The sequence below is a fragment of the Drosophila sechellia genome, chromosome 2L (genome assembly GCF_004382195.2).
Source record: "Drosophila sechellia strain sech25 chromosome 2L, ASM438219v1, whole genome shotgun sequence".
In the NCBI taxonomy this organism is placed as follows: domain Eukaryota; kingdom Metazoa; phylum Arthropoda; class Insecta; order Diptera; family Drosophilidae; genus Drosophila; species Drosophila sechellia.
The window spans coordinates 13,123,281-13,137,640 of record NC_045949.1 but is presented as its reverse complement, the minus strand read 5'-3'; the positions used below and the strand labels follow the sequence as shown (position 1 = coordinate 13,137,640).

The window sequence follows — 14,360 nt, the reverse complement described above, 5'->3', positions numbered from 1 at the left end:
TCTCATCGAGGGGCGCTGCTTTCTTTCCCATTTTGGGGCCAAGTTTAAACAACTGCATGGACTAGCTCCTCGCCGGCCATCCGAAGGATGAACTTTTTGCTTAAAATTCGACAGGCAGAGTGTAATAATAATAATATTGTGCTTAAGCATCGGTCCAGCTCCTGCTGGTGCTCTAAACTGAAAGATGGAAACACTTTCCAGATGCTCGCGACAATGGTCAGCAGTGGATAATTAATGCAATTGCAGTTGGGAACTTTAAGCGGAGTGTTTAGCACAGGCATAATATAAATATAGTTTGAAATACTGTTTAAATGTTCCTCACTGTATAGCAAAAACAGAACTTGCTTTCTGTACAAGAAATGTTTATTGTTGAAATATATGTACTCTATGCTTTCCCAACTATTTTTATTAGCAGCAAAAAAGAGTTTCTGTTACTATTTGAATACGGTAAGTGTTTAAACTAGCATAACTGTGTAATAAAAATTATTATTCTCTCATAGCTAGATACTTTAAAATACTATATTTTTATATTTTATAAGTTAAACTTTAACTTATTTTAACTCATCATTGCCCACCGTGCAGTGTCCCAAAAGTTGGCTTCTCAAGTAGAGATTACTTTTCCCCATTGCCCAAAACAACTGCAGCGCATAAAATATTCAAGCTGGCAGTGTTTGTGTGTGTGCAGCTTTCAGTCATCTGCATCTTTATGCACTTTTATTTGCATAAGCCGGAGCAAAAGTTGAAGGAAAATCGGTGCGTGGCCCAACCTGCAACTCCACAGCTCCCACCCCCTTAATCATTCCACATGCTGCATGCGCTCGAGTGTAAAGTAAACATACAATAAATTATAACCGCCCGCCCACACAGAGGGCCACGCCCACAAGACACATGGCACACGGAAAAGTGCACTTGGAATGCCAGTGGAAATTAATGACACGTAATGGAAAAGGTGCGCTTCGCAAAATGCTTCAATTTATGCAGTTTAGCTGCAGCAGCATCATTCGATTCAGCGAACCGCAAAATTTTCATTGCGAAAATTTTACATTTGACTTTTCCGAAGTGGTGGGCGTGGAATTGCCTATCTCACTAAGTTTCAACGCAGCAGTAACTCTAAATTAGGCAGCAAATAAATCTTGCCATCGCCATTCTTCCCACTTTATTATTTTATTTTTGGGCTTAAAATCGAACTAATGAGCCAGCGGTTGAATTGCCAAATGAGCACGTAATTCCACTGAATAATTTATAATTGAAAGACTCAATTATTAAAAGCTTTGCATGCGTGTAAATCACATTATTTATGTTTTCAACTTTAAGCTGTTTAACTTGATTCAGTTAAAATGCATATTGATTCATATGAAATGCATTTGCTGCAACAGAGACTTGCAGTAATGTGTATAATTGAACCATAATGGAAAATCATATGTGAGTGATGAGCTTTTGATGAAAGTAAGATGGCTAACATTTTGAAAGAAAACATTTAAAATGTTTAATAAATAAAACATAGCATGCACAGCTTTAATTAAATTTAAATCAAGTCATTATATCATTGCGCCTTCTGCTTCCAAGCACACGAATACCATTAAATTTATTACTATAAATCAGATTAAAAAAAGAATTATTACACTGACAAAAATTGTAGGCTAAAATACAAAGAAAACCAAAGGACTTAAATATATCTTACCACAGTGGAAAAGTTCATTGGGGCTAGAAACTTTTTGGCAATAAATATGAACAATAAGTTTGCCAAATTCCTTTTCAATATGAGATACACCAACTAAAAGCTAATCAACGTCAGCCAAATCATTATAATTAGCATTATCATCGGCAGCATCAACTTGAAATGCAATTAGCTGCGATATGGCGAAACTTTGCAGCTTTAATTTAGCTCCATTCCCGCCCCCCGAACACCCAACTGCCTAATTAGGAACTTTTCCGTAGTGGCAAGCGAAGGAAGCAGCCAGCACATAACATTCTGTGTTTTATAATGGTTGAAACAGCCAGCCTTTCAGGACTCATCAGCTGCCACTTGTGTTGGTCCCATCGTCATAACAGGAAGCCGCCCGTCAGCAGCGGCAATACATCCACATCGACGGGTGGAGCATCCAAGCAAGCATTTACATCCATGTATGCACCGCCCACCTTCATCTTTAATGTTCCGGACTCATTCTGTCCGGACTCCGGAGTGCGGAAACTGCAGCGTCGATTATGTCATTCGACAGGCGACCCGGAGCCACTGTGCCCCGCCGTATTTGTTATATCGCCATAATGCATGTCTTATCTGCCGCATCGGCAACATCGCCGGCAACACCAAGAGGAGCACCATGTGGCACATGCGATGGTGATTAAATCACACGGCGCAGCAAGGGGGAGGTGTTTAAATATTTGCATTGTTTACCACTCCATTAGCTGAAGATGCGTGTAAGGTGAAGCGGCATATAATTAAGTAGTTATATATATTTGTTTAAGTGTATGTTGGTACAAAACATTTGCCTTTCTTTCTCTCTATTAAATTAAGAATTAAATTTTTAGCATACTTTTATTTTATTTACTTAAGTTTAAGCAATTAAGGAGAAGTACTGGTTTATTACCCGCAGTCACAAACGCAAATATTTGCTTACGTTAAATTGCACAACTGCACACGATAAAAAGATTTAAGTTTTAACTACATTTGTTAATTAGGTATATTTAGCCAGGATATTGTTGTTATATACCATGAAAATGGTGAGTGCTGCAAATATTTAAACTTAACTACTTCTGTGTGAGTGTTGAAGGCGGAAATGAGTGCCATTTCATTTATTCAGTTGTCAACTGGACCAGCAGCGTTGACGCCACTCGATGGAAGGCCATTTGGAGTGTAATTTCAGCGCTGTCGATGGCATGGATCGTAAATTCTTGCATGATGAGTAGTTGCGTATACGCAATGCCATTAAATTAGCGCCAACATTGTTATTATGACCATAAACAAATACCAATTAAATTTGAATAAAAATGCAATGCACATAAATCCGGGGAGTGGTGTGGAAATGAGGCGGCCAAAACGGAGATGCATGGGCTGCCAAATGAGGCGCAACCACGTATGGCTTTCGCCAGGATACGCCAGGACTCGACCGGATTCGGCACCACTTGGCACCCGACGACACGCATCCTGTCACGCATTATAAGTTTATTATGTGCTCTTTGGCCTCGCTGCACTCGATTCTCGATCCTGACTACATTGTGGATACGGATGCGGCACGGAATCCGGTTGGGGTCTATCCTGCGACTTCGACTGCATAATTCGCCTTTCGCTTTTACGCTGAAATAAATGTGCATAATTTGTCGACATAAATCCCAGGCGTCTGCTGGCCGGATTGGGGTTTCATTCCGGCGTGGTGGGGCACGACTCGAATCCAATGGGATCGATGGGCGTTGGTTTTGTGGTTTGGCTGCAGTTAATTTCCTGCCTAATTGAGCGAATTGCCAAACAAATTTGTGCTGAAGTTGCATTTACAAAAGTTTGCTACACTTTTCTTCGACGGAAAGGGACTAAAAGTTGCTAAGTTTCAATTTAAAACTTTTAATAGTATCTGTATCAAATCATTACAAAATACCTAAGTTTTTTACTTTTAAACTACAAATACTAATAATTATAAAATGGAAAATGTGATGAATAGCTTCGAATAACATCTTGAATGTGTAAGACAGGTGCTTGAAAGTCTTGAGACTTTTCTGGTTTAAACTGTTCAAGAATCCTAAGACATATCGATCTGAAGCAAAACCACTCTTAGCTGTTTGAAATTTGCAGCAAGCCATATCTTTAATTTACATTTAGCGTTTTCTTTGCCCTTGCGTGGCTCGGACTTGGCTAGGTGGCATTTGAAAGCTGACTTGACTTTCAAATTGGTCCTGCCGGGGAAACACAACCGATGGCCGCCCACCAGGAGGTCCTGTCAGTGGCAGGAGTGACCTTTGAATGCCAACCCGAAGCCATATCAACCAACTAAACCAGAAATGCAACAGTTCAAACAAGAGCGGGCAAAAAGGTAGTTACTCAAAACGAAAACTTTCTGTGCTGCCTAATGCAAGGGTAAACACGCATGCCACGCCCCGTACAATCAGGATCTAGGGGCGCAGTTGGTGCAGGACTCCATTTTTTTTTTGGGTGGGGGGTGGGTAAGCATAACATTTCGTAATTGAGGCGCAAGTTTCTGATGGCATGATACGAGTATGGGTATGGGTATGAGTACGAATACGTATACGTATACGAATACCAGTAAGTTCACATGCAGCCTCGTCTTGCCACAACGCTTTGCATGACTGTCACACAATGCCACACATGTGAAGATTAGAAAGTGGGTGGGCGGATCGGTGGGTGATGGGCGGGCGAGGAGACGCCAACGCGTCCTTGAGCGCACTTTTCTGCCACTTGCCTTCTATTTGTAATTTTAACGAGCTTGCTTTTGGCTTTGCTTTTGTTTTTTACCCGCTGAGCTGAGCTGCTGATGTTGCTGCTATTGCTGCTGTTTTGCTTACTGTGTTTGTGCAGCTCGACGAGTGGCGAGCACTTGTGCAATATTTGCAGCAGGCGCTCAAAGGACTTTCCTCGCCTTGTTTTTGCCAGCCAGCCAGCCAGCTAGCCAGATCTCCCCCTTCCCGGCTGTCTCGCTGTGCATTTGAAGAAGATTTGATATGGAACAGAAACGCACACACTCACCCACAAAGCCAGCAACTGGAAAACTCTTTTTTCTTACCGCCCTCGGCAATTTCCGGCGGAAGCGCGAAAAACTTTTTCAGGTATTTAAGTGGCCTCCACTGGGCCCGGCAAGTTGGCAAAATTCCCTAGGCCAACTACTTACTTTGGCCCATTCACCGCATTCAAGATCTTGGCGTCTGCCGCTCCTCCTTGCGCCATTCCTCAATGTGCACACTTCCGTTTCCGGCCTTGGGCGTCGAGTTTGCCAGAGAGCAGGAAAGGGGACAGCAGCAGCAGCAAAACAAGCAGCTTACTACTCGTAAGTATTTCTAATCGTAATAGACGTCCAAGTACAGTTCATTAAAAATTTAATAAAACTGCTAACTTTTCAAATAACGCCGAATGTTAGGCAACAAAAGCTGACGTCTCCAAAGCCCTAAACTATAAAACTATTTGTAACAATTAAAACTTGAAAAGCAAAATTAAACGATTTTGTTTTCATCTAAATAGTTATAACTGAATAATTTCAAGTTTTATAGTTCTCCGTAAATTGTAGGCTATAACATTAAGAATATATTTTGTTTTAATATATTTCATTACCCAACTTCGGCTTACTACTAAGTGTATACAAGGATATGTACAACCAAAATGTCCTTAAGTAATGATTTGCATATGTCTTTCGACTGTCGGGACATGGCATGAAATACGATTTCGTATTTACTTTTACAGCAAATTGCTTTTAGTGGCTGCGACTTGGACGCGCCTAACAAATTATGTAAGCGTTCTCGATGTCCTCGCTGTGTGTGCGAACTGTGTGGTTGTGGCGTCTGATTTATGTACGCTCAAGAAACACTCGAGACTTGCGCCGAAATAAGCCCAAACCCAAATCAACCACTAGTCACCTTTTTGCTCATAAGCCAATTTTAATTAATGCAAAACATTTTAGGTGAAATGGAAATGCGAGAAAATGCAATAAACGGCCAGAATTCGAAGCAGCAGAAACTGTGTCAGGGAAAATGCCGAATTCGCCATTTGCCGGGTGAAAAGAATGCAAAGGTATTTCATTTTCTCCTGTGGAAAAGTCGACCGGAGAAGGATCTAAAATGAATGCAATGAGCTGACGCCAAAAAAAATTAATCGACCTTTAAACTCATCAGATAACTTTTCAACAAGAAAATTTCGAATTTCAGATGCAAATTGCATTGCGAAAGCTAAGCAGCAACGTAGTTTGCACTGCATAAATAGAAAGAAGTTAAAAATAATAATAAATTTGTACATTTTGAATTAAGATTAAGAAATGGGAAAGTTATCATTCCCACATTTATGATATAACCCCAAAAAAGAGCATTTGTTAACTGATTACGCGTCCAAAACACCATCGATTTTAAGAAAAGACCTCGTTTATTTGGTGGCTCCACAATGAAAATGGAAAAGAGAACGCAAATCGATTTTTTTCCAGCCGGGGCGGTCATTAAAGGTGTGTTCTATTCTGCTAAGGACAGGTGAGCGTGACCTGGCAAATTACTTAATTAACGCACTTCTCTGAAAAAGGCAGACTGGTGAGTATTTCGAATTTCGGGGACCTCGACCTTGTTGCTCACAGACGGAACTGTGTGTAAATGCCACTGAGTTTGGCATTTTCACTGACAACTTGACCTCTTGACCTCGCCGAAAGCGACGAGCAGCCTTAAAATTACGGTTAAAAATCAATGGATTTTCAGATACTTCAATCACAGCCCAATTCCAATCATGTGACCCATTGACAGGCCTCCATTAGTGAAATCAAATATGCAGACTCTGCCAATTAGATGAATTTTCTATGCATAAAAAGTGTCAACATGTCCTGTTGACAAGCACACACGTATTACAATACTATTACTATAGAACGCTCTTTGCGCCGACATGTGAAATACAAAAAACAAGTTTTTCCTCCACAATCGTGATCTACTTTTCATGTACCGTGCAACGAGCTCTTTGGCTTATTATTTATTGGCTTTTTGATAATCCAAATTGCCAAGTGAGCGTCTTTTGTTACGACTTTATAATGTCCGCTCTGTTCGTTGAGGCACTCACATAAATCTTTCGTCGCAAGTCGTTTTGTTAACTTGTTTTTCACTTTGATTTGTTTGTGACTCCTTCGAGTGTCATAAAACAATTACCAGGAACTGTTTAAAATTGCATTTGCTATTGACTGTGGGCAAGCTGAAAAAGGCAAACAGGACACACAATCAGAGAAATGGCTTCCCCGACCTGATTGTCTGTTTGAAACAGTCTGTTTGCCCAGCCCAGGGAGAATTCTCGCATGTCTGTCAACATAATCCACAAATTTACTTTGCCATTCAATATTGTCGCTTGCTAAACATTTTCGGTGGAGTATAGATGTTCCAACCCACATTACGCATACGACTAGTGGACAAGGTGGCTAAACTCTAGTGTAATGAATTTCGACAACTTGCCAGCTATTATTTGCCAAAGGGAAACAATTAATTACGAGTGATTCACTACTGTTTCTACGGAGCATACGTATGAATCTATCGAATACAATATTATTTACTCAATTTTAAAGGGTTTTAGTTCTAGAGTCTATTGATATAACAACCAATGGGTTTACCAAAAAGTATTGGGCTAACACATTGTCATTTTAACTTTCAGTAAACTTTCTATAAAAACATATTGAATGGGCCTACTGGAAACAGGTATAAGAAATCAGTTGTACTCACTTCACGAAGGTATTATTTTCAAAATGTATGCCACTTGCTGGAGCCATTCGTAGATTTCATTGCTGAATATTGGTGTTTATTATTGCAGCTACAGGTTATTTGAATTATTGATTGCTTTGCAGTTAAACATATGCTTTTCAATGATTATGGTTTAACAATTGCACTTTACACACAAAAAACATTAGCTTATAGCTCTCTTTAAGCTAGATTTGAAAATATTTAACTTCGTTATTGAACTAAACACATATATTTATACATATATATATTTAATTCATTTAATTTGTTGTAACACATGTATTGAAATAACTGATGGTTTATACTATAGACAGCAATCGAATGAGATCTGAAAATAGAACAAAAACAAGTAAATTAGTTATGGAATGGATATGATTACAAAAGAGTCTTTTTTATATTTCACTCACATTCTTGCCCACCCAACTAAAACCCTTTATCTAATTTCCCAAAAAGCCATTCCGTGACCTTGCCAAAAGCATTAATAACAATTCCCTTCGTATAATTTGTTGTAAATGCATGCGTAAGCGGCGCTAACCCAAAAGCAACGCCCACCGAACAATTTGATTGCACAATGGCTAGACACCAGCTACAACAACATTTGGACAGGATATGCTTACGAGGTCAGTGAGTGTGTGTTTGTGTGTGTGAATTGGTATAAAACACATAAATGATAATAAAGGGTTTAGCTACGCATACAAATGACAAAGAATATATATCGGGTCACATGTGTTTGTCTGTACCTTTTCATAAAAATTTTTTTGTGTTTCACAGTTGTAGAGAATCGAAAATATATATCTGAGTTGAGTGCAAAATATATTTTATCTATCAGGACACACCATGTACATATATAAACTTTTTTTATAAAACTTAACAAACTAAAATCAATACAAAAACATTTTTTAAAAAACAACAAAGTTAGTTGCTGTAAATTACTTCTTCAAACGTATAAGATAAATACATTTTCATTCGCCTTATTTCTGCATATATGTAGATCTCACAATTTGGACTTCTTTTAACAATGTCTCATTCATTGGGTTAATTCTTTGTATTTTATCTACCAAATGGAACCATCTGTGGCAAAGGCTGCCGAACAACAAGATTGAGATCCCATTTGTTCCATTTACTGCACGTTTCATTCATGTTCACAAAATATCGAAATTCACTTCAGCTTATGCCATATGGGTACGAATATTTACATATATGTAAGAACGCTCGCTGTAAAGCATGTTCCTTTCAAGGATTTAAAACTCGCGTAAATATCCTTGAGCCGAAGAAAGCACCCGAACTGCATGTTTACGGTAGCCATAAAGTCCGATAATATAAAAATAAATTCAAAGCTGACAATATCAGCGCAATAACGGCTGCCTCCATTTACGAGTTGCCTCTGCTGTAAATACGCTGCTTACGACCATACAAAGGAATAAAAATAAAAGAAAATCATTTAAGGTAGAATTACACTTTTCCGACTTGAGGGGCTTAGGGTTTTACGAAATATAAAAATAGAACCAGCTGCTCTCTACTTTCCATGAATGGAAATGGAATTTCATTTAATATTTTTATACCAAAATATATTTATAGCGGCCGGCAAAAATATCGTGTAAATATTTATGCGCCTAAAAATTTGTTCAAACTGCAATTGTTGAATAAATAATTCGTAAACCGTTCAGACACTCGTCAAAATTTAAAGGCACATTTAATTATTCAATGGGAATATTTAAAAATTGTGGCTCCGCGGATTAATTAATTTCCTGGCAGTAAACGAATAAATTATAGCCTCTGGCTGTTTTTTCCTTATTTTTTTCCAGAAACCTGTGGCCCAAAAACCAACAATAATACAAAAAAATACCAGAGTCTCACCCACGCAAACCGAAAATGTAGGTCAGCAATGTGAATTGAAAATCAGAATAAAAACAAAAACAAATACCACATACTGAACACACACATGCGGGAATAGCAGAGGGTGTGGGGTGAAGTGTGTGTGTACTTCGAGCTTTGTCGCAGTGTAAAATCAATTTTCATGAAATGTGCCACGCGTCGTATGAGTAATCAGCGGGTACAAGCCAAGCAAACAAAGCCAGGGCACAAACAAAAAGCAAACCGTATGCGTAATTCGTATATTGACGGCGGCAACATATTGCGGTATAAATCAATTTAGCGCTAATTTCAATATACCAAACAGCCCCGTAAAATGCCAATTGATATAACTCGATAAGTAGAAAATATGGTGAAGTAACCCATGCTAACTAGTCTAGCATTTTAAAACCCGTGACTATTTGTAGAAGACCTTGCTAGCAGTGTTGCCCAGTAAATCAGGTAGTTTCTTTTCTTTATGGTTTATTGATAGATAGTAAACCCGTTTACAAAATCAATATAGTCGCAAAGAACACATGTTAAAAAAGTACTTAAATAATATATAACACAACATAAACGGTTTCACTGGCAATTAACTAAAACTTAAAATGAAATATTAGTAGGTGCTTACACAGGTTTTCGCCATAATTAAATATACCACTTATAAACTATTTCCGCCCAGAAGTAGGCAACACAAATTTTTACCTTTTCTATGAGTTTAGTTGAACAATAATTTCTGGTTCGCTTTTGTGGTTTCAATATGTTGGCATTTATCTATATAATTGAAGCATTTTTGGTTGGAGATCGAGTTTCATTGCATGGTAGTTTGTTTTCATATCATCAATACAATGATGATGAAGTAGCAGCAACACATGAGAATCTTAAAGTTGGGCAATTTGTAGCCTTTGTGCTTTTGTTTGTTTAGCCTGGCCTGCAGCTGCAGTTGAAGTTGGAAGTGCTCGTAATCAGATTTGGATGTGCGGATGACTATGTTCTCTCCACCTTCATGGCCTCCGTCGCTATGTTCACCGAATTTAATGTCTTTGCAGGTTTTTATGCACATTTTCTACGATTTGACCTTTATTCTGCGACTCGGATTATTCAGCGAGGGAATTTATTTGATTACACTTTCACAGTTTCACAATGGCTTCTCCCTGTGTGCTCATTTCCCATTGCAGTTTATACGCGCAGTTTGTTATCAAAGTCGGGGGTTTTCATGGCTGCCAAACTTTTCCTGTAGCCATTTCGATAAAATATATGAAAAACCAAAGAAGAACTTCAGTTAAAGTTAGTTGATCAAACATTTGCTTGCAAATAAGCCAAGAGGTTAATAAACATAAAATGGAAGCACCAACTTAAACTGAAAGGAAATACAAGGATTGCTCGTTGAGGAAAAACATGAAGGAGAATAACACTGACCATGATTAGCAAGGAAGAGGTCTTCGTAAGGACAGAAAGTTTGTGACTTTTGGAATAATAAAATCAAAATTCCTTTATATTAGCTTAGTACGTTAAATAGTTATTGTAATGATTATTTATTCAAGTTTTAGACGCTGTTAAAATATAGCCCCCTGGTTTAAACAAGCTTTTAATAACCTCTGATAAACCGATAAAATATTTGTATATATTTCTGCACTGATATCAGATGTAGAGAGAAAAAATGGGCTAATACTTTTTGAAATTACGATAAGTATCTGTAAGATAAAATTGTTTCTGTGAAATGTATGCTTTTACTTTTCTTGGCCATGAAACTCTTCGTTTCCCCAGCAGTTAACTTAATCGCGCACCAGTTTCAATCTACGGAACCGTATGGCGGCATATAAAATATTAGCCAATGGGTGAGGATGTTCCAGGGAGTCCTTTGAGCTGAGCGAAGGAGACAAACGTGTTAAATTCAATCTCACTGGGAAATATCACACATACGCCACGTGCGCCCGAGCGACAGGCCCACCTGGGATTAAGCTGGGGTATAATTTTGCACAATGTTTGCAACTTTCACTTTTCACTTCATTTGACGCGAACTTTTGGCGCTGATATTGTGGCTGCTGTCAGTGCCAATTGTCGCCGTTTTTGCGTTCTCTGTGGCCGAATGGCAAACGCTTTGCTCGCTGCCGTTTTGTATACTAAAGGACATGGGTTTGCCACTGGATGGCAAGCAGCTGCGTCCTCAGGTCCTGTGGGAATACAACTCTCTCTCTCTTCGCTCTCCGGTTTTCTGGCTCTCCAGATTCGACGGAATGTGTATATGCGCGCGCAGGAGCATCCGGAGAGTTGCCAACTTGGCCAGTTCTGTTCCTGGCTTCTTGTTTATAACAACAACAGTTGGGGAGTGTATATGGAAGGCCCTAAGACGTCGATTGTTGGCCATGTTTTCTAGCTGGTATGGCTGGTATGCTGTTGCTATTGCCCGCTGCACTTAACTTGAACTTTTAGAGCTGTCTTGTCGAAAAGTTGGCAGCGGACTACTTCAAGGCTTTTTAAAAGGTTTCACTTCACACTGAGACATTCAGGCGTTGGCCTGGCCAAAAGCCCACCAACCCACACTCGTGCATATGTGGCAGCTTCATAGCTTCTTAGCCACATTCATGCGCTGCTTACACGCCCACCAAACGACTTTGAAACAAATTCACGTTGGCCTTTGGCTTTGGCATTGGCCACTCTCATTAAAGCCAGAAGTTATTTTCTTATTTGGCGTACAGAGCGGAATATATGTACGACCATAAGATATACAGCCCATCAAGATGACTAATTTGATCCTTTCAGCTTAGTGTCTGTCAATGAGTCTATAATGGAGGCCAAATGACTGCTCACAATGTGGGTTAGCGCCAAAAGCAGCCTTGATAAATACGAGTTCATCTCAAGTCAGTAAACAACTCTAGCTAAAAACTATAAAAAAGTATATCAATTATTTGTGTATACTGTATGCATTTTACGACTTTTTGAAATATGCGCTCAAAATACTTGATATTTTGCTTAATACTAAACCTTGCTTTCTCTTTAAAATTGCTTCCCACATAAATTTCAATTGAAATCTTTTCACGGTTTACTGTAGGAATTTCGTCGTTTTTAGTCCTTGAATTCTCGAAAATTGCTTTTCGTCTGAGCAGAATATCCATCGATATACCCAAACAGAGTGCGGTTTGGTTTTATTCGGATTTGTCCATAGCAATACATATAGCTGCTTTGCATATCAGCTCAACACTTAGCACTCCCAGAGACCTCCATACCCCTCCCATCCGTACGGGGTGCTATACGGAATAAATTCGAGGCTGGCTTGGATATTCAACGAATTATCATCTCGCAGTGCACGCTTCGGCTCCGTACGTGCCGTCGCCTGGACAACCAAGACTCGGGCGCTTTCGCCTGTCCTTGTGCCATGGATGTCCTGCTCATCCTGCCCGGTTCCCACGCGATGCCCAGTCCAGGCCAACACCCACTTCCTATGGATGGCTGTGGCCACGGTCAAGCTGCTTATCTCACACAAAACACTGGTTGCTCTGGCGAAAGAAAACGACGCGACTTGCCAAACAGGAACTGGAGCGAAAAATCGCAAAAGTGAAATGTCCAAATCGTTTCTATTCAAAGCGGCGAACGAAAAATAGATTCGCAAAAATTATACACAAGTTTATAGTGTGCCAAAAATCAGGCGGCTTTTTTCCTCCAATTCAATTGTTTGATTCGTCTTTGCTTCAACAAGTTTCGTGTTGAAGAACGAGCATTTTGTTGAGTAAAAGCCTCTAGGTGGAGATCGTAAAACAATTCAGGAAAAGGAATTCGCATAACCCTCGGGCACGAATAAAAACCGAGCTGGCAAGGATATGAGAAGGATTACGGCCAAGGCAGTTAAAAGGCAGTTTTATATTCATTACAAGTCAAGCTGCAGGGCCAAAACAACAGGAACAACAAGCCGGTGGGAGAAACCACCAACAAATGGCAACAGCAACATCAACAATTTACGACTCCAAACCGAGTTGTAGCACTTTTTTTTATAGTTACCATAGCTCAGCTCACACAAAAGCTAGTTTTTATTCCTGCGCACCCACACTCTTAAAATAGACGGTAGTAAAGAAGTAGAAAAAATTTTAGGGGATTTTATAACTTTTAACCAATATAGACGTTTTGTCTCAAATAAATCAAACTAAATATAAATAATTTTCTAACAAAATAGTACTGATAAAAACCGAAATCATTGCTTATAAGAAATTTTAAGGGTATTTCGAATTTGATTAATAATTCAAGTGGAAGTGGTGTTAATTATTAAAAACTAAATTAAAATTCATTGGCTGTCTTTTGTATAAAATTCTTTTTACATTGACAAGGGATAACAAAATTAAAGCTTTGGGGGGTCGACTAAGGGAAAACTTGTTAGGAAAGTTTGTAGCCTAAACTCTTCTGCCACCCAAGATACTTGAAATTAAAGTATAAAGTTATGAAAGTTGTAAGTCAAACGCAAGGTTCATAAAACGCTTTAAAGGCATTTGATGAGGAAAATCTAACAGCAGAACTATTGAAGGACGAGTTCGCGCACCATTACTCGAGCGCACATATCCAGTATATAAAATATATATATATATATTTATATATACCTATACATGATGTAGACACACCTAAGGTGAAGCCCCAAGTTGGCTTAGACAACGGCGAAAATATTGCAGTGGCGAAGCACGGGAACAGCTGAAATGCTGAAAAAGTGAAAGTAATGGCCAGGCCAAAACGTTTTCTTTCGCTTAACTAACCTGTCTGAAACTCTACTCCGCTCGGCTCATTCTGAAGGACTTTCTCAGTCCGCATTTGTTCGTTTCGGACCCGTGCCTCTTGCAATTGCTTATTTGTTTTGCGCTAAAAATTAAGCGCCACCGAAAAGTTTGCTGGTTTGCTAAATTACTTTACACGCCACTTGAACACGCAGGCAACGAACAATCCATTCAACGAACATGGGCCAAACAAAAATTTAATTAAATTAAGAATAACAGATAATGCAGAACAAAAGGTGAAACCCGAAATAAATAAAGTTGCCCAAAATATAAGTTTAAATAAAAGCAAACTCTTCTCTTAAGGGAATATATTGTTTTTTTTTTTAATTGCATGGTTTATTGTTTTAA

At 39.0% G+C, this 14,360-nt stretch overlaps 1 protein-coding gene across 4 annotated transcripts in view; it reads right to left on the bottom strand.

Moving 5' to 3' along the window:
• The window catches only part of LOC116803633, a 54,607-nt gene that overhangs the window by 39,496 nt on the left and 751 nt on the right, over positions 1–14,360 (bottom strand). For 2 of the 4 annotated variants that reach the window (XR_004363701.1, XR_004363702.1), the window contains exons 2-3: positions 9,964–10,492; positions 7,393–7,735 (exon numbers count right to left, since the gene is read on the bottom strand). Coding sequence is in view for 1 of the 4 variants with exons in the window: in XM_032727769.1 (XP_032583660.1) it covers positions 10,091–10,321 (231 nt within the window). In the remaining 3 variants the exon portion in view is untranslated. Of the gene's footprint in view, positions 1–7,392; positions 7,736–9,724; positions 10,493–10,992; positions 11,192–14,360 lie in introns of those variants that run through there. The other 2 variants (XR_004363703.1, XM_032727769.1) reach the window with 2 other exon arrangements.